Raw genomic sequence first — 22080 nt, 5'->3', positions numbered from 1 at the left:
TCGACCTTTTCGAGAGTGTTCTGCAATGCGCGTTGCACGTGTCTGTACCTGGCTTTAGGTAACAGAAGCTCCTGGCGAGCGTTTACGAGCTGGACAGGGCCGCTCATGCGAGGTCGTGCGTTATTTTCCAATTCGGAAACGTGCGGAGACCATCGGCGGTGTGGCATCCATTGATCTCCCTTCGACGGGTACTGGTTCCGCCCGCGACACGGCACCGCGCCGTGTCTCGTCTCCGATAAATCGATCCGCTCTGTCAGTTTGACCCCGACGCAGCCGAAGGAAACCTCCCTCTTGAAATGTAACGTGACTGTATTGTGCGTCAACCCTCTCCGGTTCACGGAATTTCCGTGGGCGAGATCGGGTCGTGTCTCGCGGTTACGCCCGGAGCGGAGCAGTTTCTTGTAAAAGATAAATCCTGTCTCTGGGCAACAGTTGAACGTTATTCGAAGGATCGCAAACGCTGTGGCTTTTGCTTTTTCTGCTTTCCTTTCCGTTGTTGTTGTTAATGCTGAGCGATCCTAGTATCTCCTAAGTATTCGATAGAGGAAAAGGAGAATCGCTAGACGGAAAACGAACGTTGTAAACTTTACGTGCTCATCTGTGTTGACAGAGAGCCCTTACCGATAGAAACAAAAGCATCCCCCGTCGACCGCTCGCGGCCCGTACAAATGGCAGTTTCTGTCACGCGAATACGAGCCGGATAATGGCGACGGTACAACTGGCAAATCGCCGATAGAATACCCCCGTTGTTTAAACATAAATTGCCGTTGTTTCGTTATCCGTTTCATTGTCTCGCGTGGGCCTTTCTGTTTGTTTTTTTTTCTTTAATTCTATAATTGCGCTCGATCCGCGAAACGACAGGAGACGTCACTGCGGGGGAATGAAGAAGCTTCTGTGAGAACTTTTGTTCTCGATTGCGTGCGGTCGTTTTGAATGCACGGGTATCGGATATCGTGATTTTGGCGACGTTTAAAAATGAGAAGTACAGCTTTCCGGATCGCTTTCAAAGATGTACGCTGTAGATCAACTCGGAATGCGATTATTCATTTGCAAACAATTTTCTTTTTTTAGTGTTAATTATAAAATAAAATGTACTCATTTACGATGTATACAGGGAACACTGTTGTTTGTTCGTAGTAATACGTCATGGGAACTATTTTGTACCTTTACTGTAATATTTATTCTTAGATTCTGTTTTATCGTTACTTCACTTCTGTGATGCACTTTTTATTCACGTCATTCAAAATCTTTGCGTTACTATATATTCGGAAATACTATGATTTCGCTGTAACTAGTTTGCCTGGGTCAGATTTAATAATTGTACAAGTCTCATCACAGCTACTTTTATATTTTTCTTCCCCCAACTCTATTATCACATCTTCTGTCGTTGTTACATCGTGTACGAGTTATAATAAAATCGTATTATTAGCTTTATTATCATTCTAGAATATTTCTGATCACAAACAACAGTGAAATTTTTCTGGTATTCTTTCATAACAACGTTTATATGCGCACCAAATGGTTCGAGATCGTCTTCCGCAGTCCCCGCCGAGTTAACCAATTCAGTAAACGGGCCGTGACATCCGAGCAGCATCTTTTCCCCTAAATCATACCGAGATACGGAAGAATACGAAGTGGAAGGGTACGAACGACCGGTTATCTGCGTCTCGACTCACGGAAGCGCGATAAATCATGATCGCAGGGCGTATTTCGATCGCGGCGGCACGTGCCACTAGGGGTGAGAAGGATTTATGTGTGTGTATACGTCGCGTAACGCGAGACAGATTCGGTGAATCGCCAGGCAGGGGGAAACCGTGGGGGGGTTAAATAAAAAAAAAGGGAAATCCAAATCCTTCGTCGGCAATTGACCGTGTCAACGTAACACATCGGCCATAAATCGCGGTGTCGGTTCTGGCATCGTCCACGGAGAAAAATCTCCGATCTTTGGATCGTGTTTCCTTTTTAAAATCGAGCCAAGACGCTCCGTTTCTCGAAGAAATACAAAAATCCGAGCGATCATCATTCCACGACTGACCCTAAATCGTTTTTCTATTCGACGCTGCAAACGGTTCGATCCTTGTCGTTGAAAAAGCTGCAACGGTAAATCTTACGCTGGATCAAAAACACCGGGGTAGGTATAGCGAAACTTTTCCGGGAATCGATCGAAAACACCGTTGAATCGTTTTTACTTCAACGAAACCGCGTGGTTCGACGCTGAAATTAAAATCCTCCGAAATGGACCCATCGATCGTATAGTGGAACCACCCTGGTTCCGTTCCATCCTTGGTTGAAAATGGGAAAGAAAGGGAAACGAGAATCACTCGACGAGCACGCCCACAGCGAATAAAACACTTGTATGATCGAGCTTCGAGATTTTATTTTAATCTCCCCAATGTAGCAAGACACTGTAACAGTATTTATAATAATTAACACGCTCGCGCGTCGCTGCCGCGACAACATAGATTGCGGTGTAATATTCAATTCTTTTCCATTTTCCCACATCTTTTCTTTTTTCCGTCATTTTTCGCCGTTTAATAATTCAGTCTGAGATTCGATTATTGCTATTTTCCACATTGTTTCCCTCTCTCTTTACTTTTTCGATTAATTCAACAACATTTTTTCACCGTTTTGTTTCTCTTTCTCTCTGTCTCCCTCTCTCCCGTTACCTGTTTCGTCATCTACTTCCAATTCTCATCTCGATCTCGTGATCTTTCACGCGCGCGCTCAACGAAATTATGTGAGGAGTTCTTCTTGTTTTTTTGTTGCGTTCCAGAAGAGACGGCAAACGATTCTTTATAATATTATAGATTACCGTGAGAGTTACGTGTCACACATCGTGTGTATGTGTGTATATGTGTGTGTGTGTGTGTGTGTCTGTATGTGTATGGTACGTAATATACTCATCTCCTCCTCGTGTGACCATGTGTATATATAATACGTATATACATACATAGTTTGTTACAAGGCACAGGTAGCTTACACACTTGATCATTCGCAAAAGTTTCACGCTCCCTCGTCCGCTTTCCACCTTCGACGTTCGGTGTATTCTTCCGGTTTACGCTTCCGCGAGTTCTCCTCCAACGCACACCTCATTCACGCGATATATTGCTTTTTTCGTCATTCATCCGACAGAGATTACAGTAACCCTTTTCTTTACTCTTTTAATCCCGTTCTTACTGTTACGTTCGTTTAGCTTATTACTTTTCTGTTTCTTTTCTCTCGCTGAACGGCCCATCGGGACGATCGGAACACGATCCATATTTAATATTTATGCATAATTGTGAGCAGCCAGAGTGTATCGGTTACCAAATGAAATATTTAATTTAGTTTTTCTTGCCAACGTTTCCTTTGGATACAAAGGATCAGGTTAACCTTTTGTAGCTTTGTATCAAGCTTGATTCGATGTAATATGTATATGATTATTTTTTGGTTAATTGATACTGAGGGTAATACGAAAGTACACCTGAAACCCATTAGGCGGCGCAGTAGCCGAACTGAATTATTCCACAAAAGACAAAGGAGAGAAGACCGATAATATTACAGACCATGTAGCTTCAAATTTGGTTTAGAACACACGTACAAACCAACATTACCTACACATACAATTATTTAAGATGCAGTTTTAATATTATAGGGTATAAAATACATAAAAATGAATAAAGTAGATGTACTAATATTGAAATTTATGGAGAATCTAAGTGATCAGTTTAGGTTCGGAGAAGCTTGAATTCCCAACCTGAGCCATTGAATACCATAAGAATATTTCAAATGGTAAGAACCAAGGATTAATTATGCAATTATCGGTATTGTCTGACGATCCAGTCCAATGTCATTTGTCAGGATAGCAACAGTGGCGTGAAAAGTGTATAGAGAAACTGCAACGAGCTTCAATTTCCCATTCGCCTTCGGTGTCAGTTTCGAAGCTGGATTTCCCACGTATTATCGAGCCGAGGGAGGATCGCGTGTCGATCTTTAATCGCGCTCGATTACGGTTCCCGTGCCGCTCCGTTGATTCAACGTGATTGCACAATTTGCAACGCACAATGCGTCGAAAAGTCGTAATCGGGGGAATCGAAATGCGATTCCGACCGCCCGCCTCGATCCATCTACTCTAGGTTCGTCAAATTGAATCGTTCGACGCGATTAAACCTCGAACTGGCTAATGATCGATCGTTCAGGCTGTTGGTGAATTGCACGCGACGTAGTTGTCAGGACTGTAAACGAGCCTCTAAACGACATCCTGAAATACGATGTACACTGATGTACACGGACCTCAAGATCGGCGCCGTTTTGTCTCGTCTGACTATTTATTAGCAGTGACTGTTCCGCTTCCACCAAGTGTACGAAACGTGTTTGTTATTCAACAAATATGAATATACTAATTTAGAAAACGACGGGACACAGTGGACTCATTAATCATTGCTTTCGTATATGTACAGATCAATAATTCAAACCTCGAAACTTACATTCAAAATAAGTTCGTTTGTCTCTATCCAGTAGTAACTTCCATCACTCGTCACAAAAATTGTATTGTTTCATTGTTATTGCAGTAATATTTCATACGGTCTCAATCTGAATTATAAGTGGAATTCCCGAAATACAATATTTTTGTAGTTCTACATGAATAATGTCGGTACACAAAATAAACTAAAGTGGCAGCCAAGCAACGTGATCTCTTAAATTTTTGTGCAAACGGATACTTTCGTGACTAACTGCATACCAGGTCGAAGCATAGGTACGACACGTTGCAGTCGAAAAGATCGTCGGAGGGAATCGTTTTCTTTTGGATTGACACCAGGAGTCGGGACCCATTCAGAATAACAAGAGATCCTTGTTATACAAACGCTCGAGCGCTGTCATTTTATCGGGGCGTGTTCGTCATACGGTCTGGCAGCCTTTATCCGCGATCGCATCCGACACGCGTCAGCTCGCGAATCGACATTCTATTAACCGTTCCAAAGTGTACGTATATTTTTCACGGGGATATTGCTATTTTTACGCGCTCGAGGAAAATCGTGTCTGCTGACTGTTGTCGCGAAACCGCCGCGGGTACTGTCCCCGATAGCTTGTCCGGCTAAATAAGGCGAAACCCTTTTTTCATCGCGGTCTGACCGTGACCCGCTCCGGACGAGCTATCCGTGAATCACGTCTCGCGGATGTAGGTATTCGTTCACCGTTCTCGATTCCGTTTTTCAACCTTAGCGATCCGCCCTTCTAATCGATCGATTAGGTCCGCATTAGACCTGAAATACACGAGCACTTTGCACGCTGTATATCAGGCCTTCTTACTGCATCGGAATTGGATCAAGAAACGGTGACCCGTAATGTGATTCGTTTTTTGTATGTTCATTGGAAGAGAAGAGTGAACAAATACTTCTATGCAGCAAACATAAACTCTGAAATGTTTTGCTTTCTGCTTTTACTTATGAATTCCTTGACCGTGTTTACATTGGCATTTTCATTCTGTTTTGTGTTATTCCTGCGTTTTATTTTCGTTGGGAATTTTTCGCGTGGTTGCAACTGCGTGAGATAACGTTACTGGAGCTGCTTACACGGTTTCGCTTCTCCTTTTATGATTCTCACGTATATAGTATAAAAGTTACGAAAAAAGTAGGGTCGGGCGAGTCCTTTGACCTAGATTATTCAGCCGCCTTTCCTATATTTCCTTTTAAGAAATCTTTGGATGTCCCGACCCCGCGTACAATCTGATGTTTATGGAAAACATAGTGTAATGGAGGCAGTCTAGAACCACTAGCGGAGGCAGAATAGAGAAAGTTCTCTAAACTCCAAAGCTTACGTTGAATACCGTTGGCGTAAGAAGAGATCCCATCCGTGAATAGTCCCGAGATACGGGGAGAGCGAGCTAGAGCAACTGGTAGGGAAGATGAGTCAGGTAGCTCTAATCCGAGGTAAAACGGTCGCACTAATCCGAGCGTTATCGTATCGACCTCTCCGAATATCCTCGGGCACCGAAGCCTACAGCTGTCGCCCGCGATCGGCACAAGTGTTTCGAGTGAAACTGTTCCGGAAATATTCAGATCGTGCATTCGACGTCCCCAGGAGTCGTTCGAGCGAGGATAGATGTCCAAATTAAGAAAGCAACAAACTATATCGGGACACTCCAACGTGTTCCAAACGCCCGAGATTTTCTCTTTTGTTCTCGACATTGCCCCGCGGTCCAAAACGCGCAGAGTCTCGTGCCACTTCCTACGGATCCAACGGTTACACATACAATACACGATAATAGATACTATATACATGCGTATTCTAATCTGTGCGCAAACGTACAATATTCGCCCGGCTAGGGGCGGTTTACATTCCAGGTTCAACTTCGTCGCACGCGGGTTCCCATGTAAAAGTGGAGGAAAGACGAGTTTCGAACACTTCGAAAATGTACGCAAGGCGTATGTACAAACAACAATTAGCGTCGCAGTAAAAACAGCGAAACACAAGGAAATTTCAAAATAACATTCCACCAAAACATCATTAGAGTTCGTGATCGACGAAGGGGTTAAAGAATTGACTGCACGCCGAGAACGTTATAACACTGATAATATTCATTTATTGAAAATTAAAATAACAAAGTGTCGGAGAAGTTTGTATGCTTCGTCAGTATAAAATATTGCCTCCTTCGTCCAGGTATTCCTTGTCTCCTCGGACTTTGTCCAGTATAGTTTGCAAACTCTCACATTCCATTTCTTTCGTTCGCTCTTTCTCGCTCTCTCACTCACTCTTTCTCTGTATCTCATTTGTAAATACACGCACGCGCGCACGCACTCGCACTCGTATTGCTCAAAAAACGGTACCCCCGCCGCGAAAGAAAAAAAAAGTATTCTCGTCGTTGCTCGATGATCGGTCGTTGACGTTCCTTCCAGTGGGAGGGAAACGCCGGACCGCGATGATTCGATAAAAAGGTTCGATTGCTCGTCGAGGGATGATTGTCCCTTGATTGAAAACGTCCCCGGACTCGGTGGAGCGTACGCGGTGCGAGAGAGAGAAGCTCGAGGAACTAACCAGGATGGACCCGTGTTCCCGTCCCCATATGGCGCGGGTGCCTTTTCTAATCTTTCAACGACGGTTTCGAATCGACCGGGATGCGTCATGCGGAATCATTAAGGGTCGCCTCGGCTATTCGCCTGGCCGGAGGGTCGCTGCTTTATTCGAATAGAACTCGTGCTCGTGAGCCAAGGATTCTCTTTCTTACGGAAAGGATTCCTCGTTTTGGGTCGAACGCGTCGACGTGCTCGTGAAATAGTCGTTAAGCAAAAACGAGCCGGTCGAGTACAAAATAAACGGAATTGCCTCGGGAATCGTGGGGGAACTCTGTGCCCCACCATCCCCCACCTCGCGGAAGATCGTTCCGGATTAAGCATCGTGCAATTAGGTTCTCGCCGGATTATACCGCGAATCGTTCGCGTCTCGTGGAAATTTCGCTCCCGAGCGAACCCCGAGAGTATTCGGTGAATGCCTGCGAACGCGTCCACGGTCCTGAAGGACTCGGCTTTACAGGAGCGAGGGGCGAGGGTGGGCGGCGAAGAAGATTCAAGAATGAGCGCGTAATCCCCAGTGTGGGAATAATAAACTGTGGTGGAGCACCCGTACCGACGTGGAAGTAATCCGATAATCCCATTAGACGGGTTTCCATAAAATCGTTAACCGCGCCGCCGCGTCGTCCAGGTCGCGTACACGCGTCCTGCTTCTGACTCGGTCCGCCGCTTTTCCCGTTGGATCCCCCCCGCCCCTGTGACATCCGGCTCATCATTGTCCCGCAGTTTTGCGCCCCACGTTGCCTTTTTTCTTTCTAGCTGCGATTAACTTTTTTCTTTCTTCCTCGCGAGTTATCGCGCCCGAAACCTTCCGAAAGATTTTTGCTGTTTCCCGTTTGTGGCCGTTCTCGGTGGTTCGATGAGTGAAGCCGTACGAAAATTTATCCGAACGCGAAACATACCACCGCCGGGACCGTTCCCTTTCGGTCGGTGTTTTCCCCGACTGGCGTCCGAGTTAAATTAATTCCACCCCTTTCCCCGCCGTGAAGCTCGATGAAAATTCCACGGGGTTGGCGGCGCAATGATTCCGATAAACCGAAAACACCGAGGATACGCGTCAAGTTGAAATCGTTGGTAGCGCAGAGGGGGGAGGACACGGGGCGCGGGTTCGGTGGGGAGTTTGTGCAAGCAATTTTCTGTTTCTCATTACCGACTGCATTAGCGGAATATTCGCGTGCGATATTAGGACCCAATGTAAATTAACTGGATTAAATGCGTAGGCCGATTGCATCAATCTCATTAAGCGGAGCACATAATGTTTGACGAGAGGCTGGCCGGCGCGAGCGCGTAGGCGGTCGGTCAGTAACGATGTTTGGGGATGCTCCGATAATTATCAAATCCCGGGGACATTGTTTGCGTCGCGCAAACCGAAAATAATAGAACACCGGCGACGGGGCCATAGCTCTCGATACCGATGACCGATTCTTTCTCAACCGGCGACAAGTTTTACAATTTTATCCGAAACGCCACTTCTCATAATCATTTGGCATCGTTCGGCGAATTCGATGAATAGACTGAAACTTTCGGAATTTCAGATGGTACCGCGAACGTTCGTTGATTCGAGAACTCGACCACCGTGCGCATCGCCCGGATATGCGAACGTCAGGGTACAACTGTTTGACTTTCGGCATGACATCCGTAGTTCGAACACATTCAAAGAACAAAACCAGCCATTCGGGGACAGTCCAGAATTCGTGAGGGGGGGGGGGGTTGTTTAAACAAGAAAGTTTGGGACGCAGTATTTCATGTGGGAGGAGAAAAAGCACAACCCTATGGTTCACCCGGTTTAATCTCGCTCCTCTCTCCGAACGTGTTCCCCTATCCGACCTTCGAAATCGACGTCCTTCCGTTCACGCACGCTCCATTCTGAACCGAGATTCGAGGCTGTTCGCAATGAAACGCGCGACAGACAAACCGATGGGGGAACTGGTGGAGAAAGTAATCGAGGGAAGCTGGGGGGAGGGGATTGTTCGCGATTCGACCGCGGGGCATCTGATTGCTGTCACAATGAGCTTATTACCCCTATGAAGCTAGAGAATCCTTAACCGCTATTGTGTCGCCTTAAGGTTAAACGCTATATACGCTGCTTTCTCTTAGGTACAGTACGGCATCTAAGGTGCTAATCGTTTTTAAAAGTCCTAACCACTAAGTGTCCTACTCGTCCGGCGTGAAAACGAACGGAAACGAAAAAGGTCATGATCGGTCTCGCGCGCGTGTGGCTCCGTTGGCCAACCGGTCCCCGTGTGCGCAAGTAAGACGAAAACGGGCAAGTGACTCGTCGACGATACCCGCCGACGAAGCCTAACGAAAACTCGATCGGTTCTTCTCTTTCGAGAACCCTGAAAAGGAACGTCTTTCACTGGATTAAATGGACGTCTTACGAGGGAGGAGCCTTTGATCCGTCGCATTTTTCCGCATTCCGAGCGGATAGATTCCCTCCTTCCAAGACTCTGATATTCTCTATCAGACGAAAAAAGCACATTGAAGCCGGCGTGCTCCTTCTTGCGGTCGCTGCTCTGTTCGCGATTCGTTTTTGAAAAAAAAAAAAGAGATTTCGTTAAAAGGCTCGTTGAATCTTCTTGTTCGCCATCGTAAGGGGAAAGCGGCGATAAGTATCGCGTTTGGATGAAATCTTTCGGTCCGAAATGTAAAGCTGAACGTCGACCAGAAGGATAAATCGATTGAGAATATTTGAATCCTGGCTGAGGATACTCGTACCCGCGCAGGAACGGAATTTTGGAGGATCAAGACGGCTCCCGCGTCCGTGTCGTAAAACAAACATCAAGGAAAGCGTAACGGCGTAAAAACTACGTTCACCGCGATTGGAAATGTGGTAAAATAGCGATTGGCTTCTTTTACATTTTACTCTCTATACTCCTCTGCGCGTACCTCTTCCTCTTCTTCTAGGTTTTTTTTGTTCTTTGTCGTTCGTTTTTTCATCCTCTTCCGTCACGCACTGTTCCATCGTGCCTGCCCATTGCGTTCCTTCGTCACTCGGTTCGGGTTAATTATTACAAAGATGCTTGTACAATAATATAATATAGACTCTGTATTAGTTACAATAATATCGTAGCGTTCTACCCTCGCGATCGATCGGTCCGTATCCGCTTGTCCCTCCATTATCTTTTCCCCCACCCCCCAGTTCCTGTCGCTCGCTGTCACGACAATCCGATCGGACAATACCAATATAACAGAACATCTCTGGATACAACATTCCCAACTTCCTCCGGTTGTATAGATCCTCTCGTGAAACGCAACATCCTTCGTCTACATGGTTTGAGCCATTGCGTGAGTTTATTGCTTATTGCTTACGTTAACGTTCGCGTTCCGTGTTCTCGGCGAAGAAATCCCCTCGGCAGATTCGAGGATTTGCCTTCTCGATGGAGCCGGACGGACCGCGGGGCACGAATCCTCGATTGTGCGACATTCTCGAAGGCCCGGTGAACACAAACGTCGCGATATCACAACGGCGGACACTGTGAAATTGGCCTGATTTGTATTTTCAATGTAGAAGCACGCAAGAATGCGCTACATCGCAAAGCAACAACGAAGTAGCAATTTTTCGATGGGATTCACGAAAGATCACCAATGCGCACATAAGAGAACAGCGTGACATCGCGTCGTCGCTCCCGTTCGCTCTCCCCACATTCGTTACACGGGAATTTCATTTTGATTCCCGGGACAGCCGCGCGATACCGGGCCGGTCAGTTTCCCAAGTCTACGTACTCGACTATTTAATAAAATATGCCCGCGACCCCCTCTTCTCTCTTGGTCTGATAGGAGTCGAACAAGTGGTCAATTTGTCTCTCGCCGCGTCGCGGCCCCGCGATCTCCGCCGATAAACCCTGAATAATTGGCCGCGCGAGGGGGTTTTTCTCCGGCACGTGTGACCACGCTCGGGAAAGAAAAACGAAAACGAGCAAGATCGTGGCGAGGAAGAATCGGAGCCGTACCCAGAACGCATCGGGAATTTCGTTTGAAATCGTTGCGCCGTGAGAGGGAAATTGTCCCGACGTGGACTCGGTGCAACGGCACGGTTACGACCCATCACAGTTACAATTTTACACTTTCCACGCCCGGCCGTATGCCAACCGATAGTTTTCTTTTTTTTTTTTGCTTCCAACGATCCTTTACTCCCTTCTGTCGAGTCAATTACAGTTTAACTGCTAGAATCTGCATACGCCTGATTTCACGGAACAATCGATTAAAATTCAGAAGGGGATGTTCTATGGTGTGGTTGAAGAATAAATGGAGAAGCTTTACGTGAGAATGAGAGTGCAAAGATGCAGCTAAAGGGGATATAGATGTTGTGGATAATCCATGAAGCCCCCGTGGTGTCAAGCTATCTGTACTTTGCGTTCACGATAATAGAGTTTATTTTTCGTTAAGACATTTTGGAACAAATTATTATAGACCTCGATTCAGAATTGGTAATATGACAGAAAATATTCAAGTAACCGTAGAAATAAAACTGGCACAACGAGGGCAGATGTTAAGTATATTATTGCAAATGAAGTGGCGGATTTTATTAACCGTCATATGTCACTTATACCTTTATAAACAGAAATTATAAATATGGGTCACCATTTGCATATGAAGCTAATTATTTTCTCGATTGTCAAACATTATGTACTTTGACGATTAAACTATGTATTTATGTGTGATTTGAACTGCGGCGAAAATGGAACTAGATCACACATAATAATTGCCAAATGTTTTTACATAAACTTAAGTGTTTATAATTACAAATTCTTTTTTGAGACCAATTTTCTTTTTCGAATCAGACGTATCGAGGATACAGGTGAACCAAAAATACATCCGGGCTCCGATTTCTTCCTCGCGTACCTCGTTCCCACCCCTCTCTTAACATTCCCCGCCGAATAATCCTACTACACTGTCGATTGTATTGCGTTGAATCATCTCCTTAACGTTTTCGACACTGTTCCGCCCCTCCACACACCGCCGGTGTCGATTCAATCTCACCCGTCATGATCACTCTCCTCGCGGGAAACGGACGCCTTTCACTCGGCAAAGTGTTTTTCGTGTATTTTTAATAAATCCACAGGCATCGATCGTTTCTGTCCCGTCTCTTGAAACATCGCGGACACTGGAGTAGCGGTGGCGCGGGCGGTCTTTTTATCGTACGATAGAAAAATAACGCGGGTGACCGGAAGCTTTGAAACACATATTCTTCTTTTTTTTTCTCTCCTCTCGTCCGAGCTCCGCTGGGTTATTAATACAGCCGGCGGCTATTACAGCCATTATATAATAGCGACGGTGCACGTTCAGCTATAGCGCGGCTAATAGCCCTTTGTAGCCATTACATAACAGCTACAGCACAATCAACCTATAATACGCCCGCCAACATTTCGAGCGGTAATTGAATCTCGCGGCCTGGATTTTCGAATTGTCCGAAAACTAGCCGTCAATCCTCCATCAAAGACCGCACTAGTTTTTTTTTTTTACAAGAATTAAACCACTCAATGTCCACTTTTTGTTTGCGTTAACCGAAAGTACCGTTTGTACATCGACGAAATGGCGTTCCCGATGTTTCAAGAGGCGAGCGCAACCCTTACACGTACATCTCCCTTCTTCTCTTCACTCTCTCCCACTCTCTCTGAAATAGTAATATAATTACATCTCACACAATACACCGTGCGCTCGTTTTACGGGGCGCCCGATAACTTCGAGGAAACAGAGAAGCATCCGGCGCGAAAAATATTTGCCGAGTAAACGGTTCCTCCCCTCGCGCCTTTATTAAAGCTATTCCCTATGTAGTTTTCTACCTTAAAAGATAGCGACCGTCGGCGGCCGATCGTCTTACTGGCTATAAACAAGATGTTGCTTTCGTCCGGTGTATTATTCCACGGGTCGGTGTCGAGTCACGGTCCCGTCGTTAACCGTTCAATCGTTCTCACCGTGCGCAACGTCCTCGCGAATCCGATCGATCGTGCGCCGTGATCCTTGCCACTTCTGATATGGTCTAACCATAGAAACTCGCGCGCGGTTTACTTCGTTCGTTAGCGTTGCCTGATTTTTGTTTTTAATTAACTAGTGCCTACGAGCTACGTCGGTAAAAAACCTACTGGCCGGGGGAGATTCGTGCTCGATGCGACGACGACCGTCCTTGTTTCAACAACCGGAGGTCCATCTATGAGTCTTGATGAGAAAAAGCGAATTCCTCGCGAGAAGTTTCCCATCCTTCCCTCCTTCCTTCTCCCCTGGATACGTCCAGCTCGTTCGGATCCGGTTCTTCCGTTCGAATCCTCGAATTCTTCGTCTGATCTTCCTCCACGACGAGGAGAATACCTCTCATACAGCAGGAAATCAACGTTCTGTTACTTGTCTCTTGATTATCGTCGACGGTATTTTTCAGTCTCAATCATCGAATCGAGACACGATTTTACGTCGTTCCCACTCGTCGGTATTTCCATTCTCCCGTCTCCCCGTATTCGCGAAACATCACGGCGATTTCGCGAGCACGAATTTCTCCCGACGAATCAGAGAGGCTAGCCTGGGAGTTACGGACGCGAGCGTTCGAAGCCAAAGAATCGATTCTTCCGAGTTCTTTCTTCCTGTCGTCGTTCCTCCTCGCCTTTGGCCCGGACGCTCGACCGATCTTCTTCGGTGATTCGCGACGAAGGTGACTATATATAATATTTATATATATATATATACTTTTTTGTTTTATTATACACGTGCACCAACCCTCGTTTATCGTCACTCACACGATGTCCAGTAACGTAGATTACAAACGTCGATTTAACGGTCGTGAGATCGTTGCCCGTTCGATTAGAATCACCTGTATATCGCGACGATCACCGTCAGACTGACGATCAGGAGGTGCGTCGACCGAACGACGAAGCCCCTGTTCTCTTCCATGCATTGGCCTGAAAAAATACAAAATCGTATTTATTAGAGAAGCTGCGTCGTAAAATCGTAGTCGCGTGTACGGAGTCAATTCTTTCATGTTGCTAAAGTCTCGTTGTTAACGATGACGATAGTCACCTGATCATACTAAAGGCATCATCGAAATTAAGAGAATAATCACGCTATAAATACGAAGAAAGAAATCGACAAGTAGTGAAACATCACCATACCCTCATTCCTCATTACAATAAATCCTCGATGAGTGTTCGAAGGCTCCTCGACATTGAATATTAAATATTTCCTAAACTAATGGCCATATGCGGTTGAAACAAATATCATTGTCTTCAGAATACCATTCTCTATCACTATACCTCTTTAAAAAGTCAGCGTTACACCTGGGGATGTCTCTTTGTCAGTGCCGAAGAGCCTTCGAACACTCATCGAGGATGTATTGTATACGCCTTTTTTCCTTCTAAAAAAAACTGACCATTTAACGTCGACTTAGACTTTTATTCGGACATAGATGAAACTCGATTCGACGCTTAAGTCGAAAGTGTTTTGATATCTACTCCCAGAGAGGAAATGTCATCGATTGTTTGCGTTCGAACTCGTAGTGGCGCCACTTGATTCATTTATCAACCAATTGTCAGGATACATTTGTTAGGAGAAGTCGCCAGTGTGTCGCACTCGATTATGCATTGCTACCTCGCACAGTCTGCGCTGCGAATTCAATCGACACGTGCGGATGACAATCGTCAACGCCACGATTTTGATTGGACCCCATAGTGTGCCGTTCCGTCAAATCGCATTGAACGTCTTCTGCCGCGAAACGAGAACGGAAGAATCCGACTTTCGTTCCTCCGTGGCAGGTGTAATCAGTTTCTTCGAAGACGCGTCGCACCTCGCCCGCCCGTGAACCGCAATGCTAACGTTTTTACGAACCTCCGAAGTACGGAATGAGAATTTCGATCGTGAAACGACTGCCTCGATTCCCTGGGAGAAATTATCGGAGGACGACGAAAGCTGAAAATCCAGTCGAAACGATTTGGTAGATCTTTAATGAAATTTGTCCGATTTGCAATGAAAATTCTACTTTCTCGGATTACCGAACGTTTTCTGTCCTAGCGTTATAAATCGCCGGAACAACGTCGATTAAACACTTGAAACCGTTTCGTTTTCCATGAAATCATACCCCGCGACAAAATTTCTACCGGTTCAAATTTCACATTTTTAGAAACAACGAACTGAAACTCTAAATTCTTCGCTCCTGTGGGCGTGTGCAATTAGTTACGGTTACTCATGCGGAAGGGTTAACTAACACTTGCAGGTAGTCACAATTAAGAATACACTAATCCGCGGAGCGCCGTGTCGGGTTGTAATGCTCGCCGAGAAAAACAAACGAATTGCGGCAATGTTTTCCGCGAAGTCAACGAGTAACCGCGGCACGAAAAATATTCCACACGGTGGAATCGATATGTTCCGTGTTGCGGCGCAACGGAAATTGAAAATTCCAGTGTTTACAAGAAAAAAAGAGAAGCATCGGTAAATAAACGGTAAACGGGGGCGTGTGTATCTGCAGTTTAATCGGCGGCTTCATCAGTAAGCGAATTCTGTAGAGAAACATTGTAACGAATGAGCGGATGGAGTAGCGACGGGGGAAACAAAACTGAAGGATCTTCACTGGAGTGACAAGACAACAGTTAAGGCTCCGAAGGACGCTTCAGACTGAAGTACCGTGAAAAGTGCTATATACCCTGATAACATCAAACAAATCGAGGGACTCGAGCCGAGCGTATTTTTCCAGTGACAAAATCGCAAATAATCAGGCTCGTTGGAAGTCAGTACTTCTGGGTCGCATAGAACGTCCGTAAACGATGGAGAAGTCACTCCGCATTATGTTTCCAAGTAAAGTAACCGACAATCTGGTTCCTTTAGGGATTTTTATAAAGTTGATTGAATCTAAAGGTTAAAAATCTTTTTTTCTTAAATGAAAAGCTTTAATTCGATTCTTTACAACTGAGCTTGCGAATTGAATGTAATATAAATTTCACCCGAGTCTTCATTTATTAATTATAATTACAATCCGGCTGTGTATCGAAAGCGACAGTGTTCGTTTCAATCATCGTCAAACCTAACAGCGACGAGAAAACTTAATCGAGGTGAAAGTAATATCTCCTCCAAGAGTAAACGAGAAATTGCAATAGAGCAAATACGCGTCTTCTATAAGGCTAATGGACGAGCTGGGTAGAAGAAAACGAAAGAAAGAAATACACAGGAACGAAGGGAAGACGAGTGTCGAGAAAGCTGCCTAATTCCTTCGACAATGGGCTCTCTCTCTCTCTCTCTCTCTCTCTCTCTCTGGGGGCCCAAAATCTCGAGACAAAGTGCTCGAACGTCGAAACATTCGCAGCAGTTGCGAAACAAAACCGTTAGAGGTTCCTCGTAACGGTGGCGCGTTCTCCTCGTCGCGGCAGTCGAGACCTTAAGGATTCTCGAGAGGGAGAAAGAGTGAGAGTGAGAGAGAGAGAGGGTGGATAGAGAGTGAAGTGGCCAAAGGAAAGAGGTAGGTACTCACCGGTACTGGTAGCGTTGAAGGCCAACATCGGCGGGGGCGGAGGTATTCCCCTTTGGCAGGCCACCTCGCTGGCAGTCAAGCTGACAACTCCTCCGCTCTCTTTGTACATGAAGCACAATCTTCGGCTGTTCCTGTAGGGCTGGGGTCTGTTGTTTTCGCTGGTCCAGGTTGTCCCGGGCGCCAGCTGCGTGGCGATCACGAATTGGGTGCCCTCCGCGTCGAACCACCTACCGTGGCAGGAGTAAGCTGCGAAAGAGAAAGCGTGGAGGCCCTTACCGGCTAGGAAGGGAACGGAACTTTCCGGGATAATGGCAGGGAGGTATCTCGAGCCGGTCGTTACCCCTCGAGTGCCATTATCCTCTAAACAAACTTTGACAACCTCCGTGGGATGAATGCCGGCGAAATAAAAGCCCCTCCCGCTAACGGGGAACAGATCTATACATATATACCATCGCTCTATCGTTAATGCGATTTTAATTATCGATGATTCTCGCGAGTCCTCTATCGTTGATAATTCAGACCCCAAGAAATGGACCCGGGAATCTACTCATCAGAAACCACAGGACGGATTCAATTTTTTAAATAGATTCTATTGCGCCGACTGGCAAACCAAGTTGCGCGGACTCGGGACTTTAACTGTACTTCAGACCTACTTCAGAGACGAATTGAATGATTTAAAAACAGATAGGTAAGTCCGTAAGATATCGAGCATTGTTTTCAAATTGTTACTAACTATTCAAAAGAAAGGATTCCATAATTATTTGACATCTTTGAAGTACTAAACATGTCCTGAAGTGGGTCGAAAGTCTTACAAAGAATATATTGCATTTTGTGTTACTTTTCGTTTTGTTTTTCTCACCAATAGCATTGTCGTCGACGCAATCCGTCTGAAACTCCATCCTGTCCGCGGTAGAACAGCCAATGGTTATAGTCGTGACTTCCGAACTACATCTGGAGATATCTTCCTCCCTCTTTTCTCGTCTCTCGCCGGAATCATCCCCGGAGTCTGGCTCCTCGAGGTTCCTTCTCACCCTTGACAGATCCTTATACGTCATTTCTCGATAGTTACTGCCCGACCTTTTCTTCGGCAGGTCCGAGCTGTCGGGATAATCACCGAAATAATCTTCCTGGACCTCGAGGATGCTCGAGCCGTCGGTGTCGTCGAAGTCCGTCGTCCAGAACTGTCTGATCCGCGCGAAGTCGTCCGCGTCCACCCGGAAGTCCTCCAACATCGGGGCTCTTCTCGATCTTTCGCTGATTCTCGGTTCGACCATCGTCGAACGTTTCTCTTCCGATCGTCTGACTTTCGACCACGTATGGTCCCAAAGAAGGTCCTCGATGTCCAGAGACCTCTTCGAGGACACCTCCTCCAGACTGTGGTCCCGATGGGCTCTACTGTTGCGATTCGATCTGGCCCGTCTGCCCATCCGTTCGTGGACGAGGTACTCGTTGTTCGCCCGACGTTTCTCCGCCTCGAAGTCGAGCTTCCGGCCCCGTCGATCCTCCTGCGTTCGTTCCTGGGCGTGTCGAACCTTTTCTCTGTCGCGTCGGACCCCCTCCTGGTGTTGGTTCCGCCGGCTTTCACGGATGTTCCGTTGGTTCCGGTTCACCCCGGTCACCGTAAATTTGCCCAAGTACGGGCACGTACGTGGCTCCGGGGAGCTAGCTGAAATTTCGAGAAAATCGTTCGGTGAGATATCTGGGAAAATTTCCTTTTTTTGGGGGGAGGGGGAATTTGCACCCGCGAACACCGTTTATCCGCCCTGGGATCCTACGTGCGAGCGTTCCTTTGCTTGATTTTAACCGTATTTCACGAGGAAAATGTTTTATGCAGGAGAAAATACGTTCATGCATGTCGAAATTGGCGTATCCACCGAGATCGTAGGGGAAATATGCTATTTAAATTATTGGGTCTGATAAGCTTGTTGTAACACGATGTAATTGGTGTTAATCGTTACTGCAGCTTACAGACTGCCAAGTTTACTTGCTTTATATGTATCTCTAAGAAACATTATAGAGACACTAGTGGACTATATAATTTAGGGTCTCGACCATTACCGAGACACGCGAATTTATAATCGGAGATTTACCGTCAGTTTCGAAAGCAACGGAAGTAATAAGATGCAGAGAGAGAAATGTGTTAGCGAGAAATCGAGGAATAATTTATCCAGCTTCGGGACACCGTCGGAATCGATTAGAGCTCATTAAAGCTCATTTGCTAGTACCGGAGAGCCGGCACCTCGATAAACGATCGATCTATAAACTCCCGTTTGGGGACTCCTTAAACAGAGATACTCGCAAACTTACCGAGGGACATCTCGACCGAAGATCGGCGGAATTACAAATTACCCGTTCCAAGTAACAGCAAGTGGAATCAAACAAGAAACTTTCGACAGTCCCTATCGATCTTCCCTAACGACGTTTTCTTGCGGGGGTATCGATCGATCGGCGCGGGATCGGTCACTTCGGATAAGCTCGGCGAATTCTGGAGTTTCTACAGCGAAATTTGTAGTGGTCTGCCCGTTAATCATCTACTAGTTCTCTCGAAACATCTAACTAGAGGACGGAAGATACGTTACGAGGAAGAAAGTGTCCGTCAGGATTGAGTCAGCTGTGACTCACGGTGTGGGTTAAGTATTCTATGAAAAAGTGGAAAACGGAAACGATGAAGAAGGGAGAAGGTCGCGATAGAGGGGAATCGCGAGTCATCGAAGGGGTGACATTGTGGCTTTAATGGAAGCTCGTTAGATACGGAAAAGGAAAAAGGAAAAGGCTAGCGATTTTACAAAAGGATGAAAGGAGCAAGGCGAAGAGAGAGAAAGAGAGAGCGTAAGTCGGCCATAGGCAGGCACAATGCGAACTCTAACGAGACAAATCTGACGTCGCACCCTGGGGCCAGTCTCTCTTTCCCCCTGCTTAACAACAACCCCTTCTCCACGGCCCACGCTATCTTGCCGAACCTCTGTGACCGAATATCCCTGCCGCGCCGACCCCTTCTGCCTTCCGTCTTCGTTGTCTCCGGGCCGTTACTCGTGGAGGTATTATTTTCGGGCTTAATGAGGCGGGGCTGCAGCTAGGCAAGAATCCAAGATGCTAAACAAACACCAACGGTCCCCGACGTGACGGAATATTTGCTAAACTTTCGCTCCCATCTCGGCCAAGCACGATTGTTTGCAAAGTAGCATCGATTTTTCGTCCATCGATTCGACCCGGATGCCATGCGGCTCTGTTTGCATATTTCAAGGATTTTCCTTATTAGACGGTTACCACGGTAGATGGATTCTACTGTTTTCACAGTGTTGCACCTAGTTTTACAAGGGATTAGCACCGTAGACATTAACGCGTCTACGCACACGGCAACTCTTTGCAGACTGAATCATACATAGAATAGGACTAGCCGTGCCTTCCTGCTTGACCGCGGCCGAAAACAATGACTGATAATAATGTTTAACGGTTGAATATTTTATGAAAAATTCTAACACTATGATTACAATGCACTGCTGCATTTTCGTTTGCAGATCCATTGAAAGCGGGAATCGAACGTTTGCTTTGAAACTGCAAAAAGCGTACAATTGTCTTTCATTTTAGATGAAATGATTGCGACAGTGTACGAAACGGAAGTTATTTTTCTCATGAAAATGTACCTACGTAATGTCGGTTGAACTGAAAGTAATCATATTCATAATCGGTGTAGCTATTTGCTCGTAATATACATACAATTGCCTGAAAGTCAGATAACCGTGAAGAAAAGAGAGGAACACGTTCGATCGTTCTCTGCCATCGTCAGCAAGTCCTTTTTCGCCGCACGATCGGAAAACTGATTTCGGGAGAGCAGAACACAAAAATCTCGTTATTTTTATGGTTAATTAGACATGTATTGCGCTGGACCAAAGGCGATTCCGGCAAAGGAGACTTGATTTTTCCGTCTCGTTAGGCGATTCCCGATACGAACGTTCCCGGGCAAAGGGAGTCGGGATAAGGGCGAGATCCCAGGGCCCACCCTTCGCAGGCTGGATGGGGCTAACTCTCTCTCTCTCTCACTCCCTTCCTCGCTCTCTTTGTGTTTCGATCAGGAGAACAAATCATGAACTTCGGCGATCGTTAATTACGTTCGTCGGGCGAAACTTTTGACAATGTATTGCGGAATCGCTGCCGCCCGGCGGATTTCAATGGCAAAGTAGCCAAGTTTCGCGAACTGTTCCTACAACTTTATACTTTTCCTTCAATTTCACCGCGCTTCGTTACGTTCGCGTCGTACAATATTGTATTTCGTGTAATCGATACTCATCGGGATAATGGAAGATTAATATTAGGTTACTGCGCAACGAGCGATGGATTTTCTATTGTATATTGTAAAGAGACTTCGCATACTGATGCAACAGTTGCATTCTTGTACGCTAATTTGCAGAGACGAGCTTTGAACGGAATTGTATTTCCTGTATTAAGGGTTTAATTATATTTAATATAAAAAAGAACCATCAATTGAACTTTATGAAGGTTATCAATACAGTGTGCCCTACAGATACAAACTTTTTAGTTTAATTATAACAAGTTTTTAAATGTGGTTTATTGGTTAACATTCCTGTAGATTCTTTAAGATCGCTATAGCGAAACGGAAGTGTTTTTTAACTATTCTTTAAAATCATAGATTTAAAAGAATCATTTGAAACAACAATGTATTTGGTTCCAATGTATTTGATCCTTAATCAATTTTATTAATCTAGAACAGTAGAATGTACGCTTTAGGTCAACGTACGGCTGTAGACTCCTTGACCACTTTTATCCATAAAAGTCTAGTCAAATATTTCCAATAAACTGTTCTCACATCACTTTCCTCATTCTCTTCCGGTTCTCACCTCCATACGTCTTTGTCTCTCATATTAATAATGCGTTTCATCTAGATCCTCCTTTCGATACCTATTCGCCAAACATTCTAACAACGAACCTAACACACAAATATCCTCGCGTCCGGTAAATGGTACTCTTATGTTGATTTAATTACCGTTATCGTTCAAACGGTTAATTTCTAATGTTCCATTGTTCGCGACCACAATTCCAGCGTCCAAAGTAGAAGGACGGAAAACTGGGTCGAACATTCCTCAGCGGCGAACTGTCGGCTCACGTTGAAGGACTCTCGGAGATTCGGCTGGGCGACGTTCTCCCTCGGCGAATCAGAACTTGGCGGCACAATCAAATTGAATCGACGCAACGGTCGGTTGGCGCGAATCACGTGTCGATGCCGTTTCGAGCGGGTCTTGAGGAGAAAAAAGAAACGGAAAGAGGCACGCTATCCGAGAGATCTGGCTGGGGCCCCTCGACACGACACTTGGAACTTTTTAATTAATCAATCGGCCTCCGGCGTACGATTTCTTTGTCGCGCAGGCGAGCGCGGGGGAGGTGGGAACGAAATGGCCGACCGTGGTCTCTAATCGATCGCGAAAAATTTTCCATTTTCGTTGTATGTATGTACACGTCGCGCAATCTCGTTGTTTCTTTCCGTTCGAGCCGCCGGGAAATTTAATTACGCGATATTGGGCCTCCATGGGGGGACAGTTTTTTTCCACGACCCGGTCCGCAACACCGTTGGAA

At 45.8% G+C, this 22080-nt stretch overlaps 1 protein-coding gene across 1 annotated transcript in view; it reads right to left on the bottom strand.

The window, feature by feature from the left end:
- Positions 1-10687: 10687 nt before the first annotated feature.
- LOC107186935 overlaps positions 10688-22080 on the bottom strand; it is a 275736-nt gene continuing 264343 nt past the window's right edge. Inside the window, exons 10-12 of the mRNA XM_015574908.1 lie at positions 17351-18157; positions 16492-16737; positions 10688-13936 (exon numbers count right to left, since the gene is read on the bottom strand). Of these exons, the coding sequence (XP_015430394.1) occupies positions 13845-13936; positions 16492-16737; positions 17351-18157 (1145 nt within the window). The 3' untranslated portion in view covers positions 10688-13844. The remainder of the gene's footprint in view (positions 13937-16491; positions 16738-17350; positions 18158-22080) is intronic.

The sequence above is a fragment of the Dufourea novaeangliae genome, unplaced genomic scaffold (genome assembly GCF_001272555.1).
Source record: "Dufourea novaeangliae isolate 0120121106 unplaced genomic scaffold, ASM127255v1 scaffold81, whole genome shotgun sequence".
Taxonomy (NCBI): Eukaryota; Metazoa; Arthropoda; class Insecta; order Hymenoptera; family Halictidae; genus Dufourea; species Dufourea novaeangliae.
Note: the sequence above shows the minus strand (reverse complement) of the source record. Positions and strands in the feature narration are given on the sequence as shown.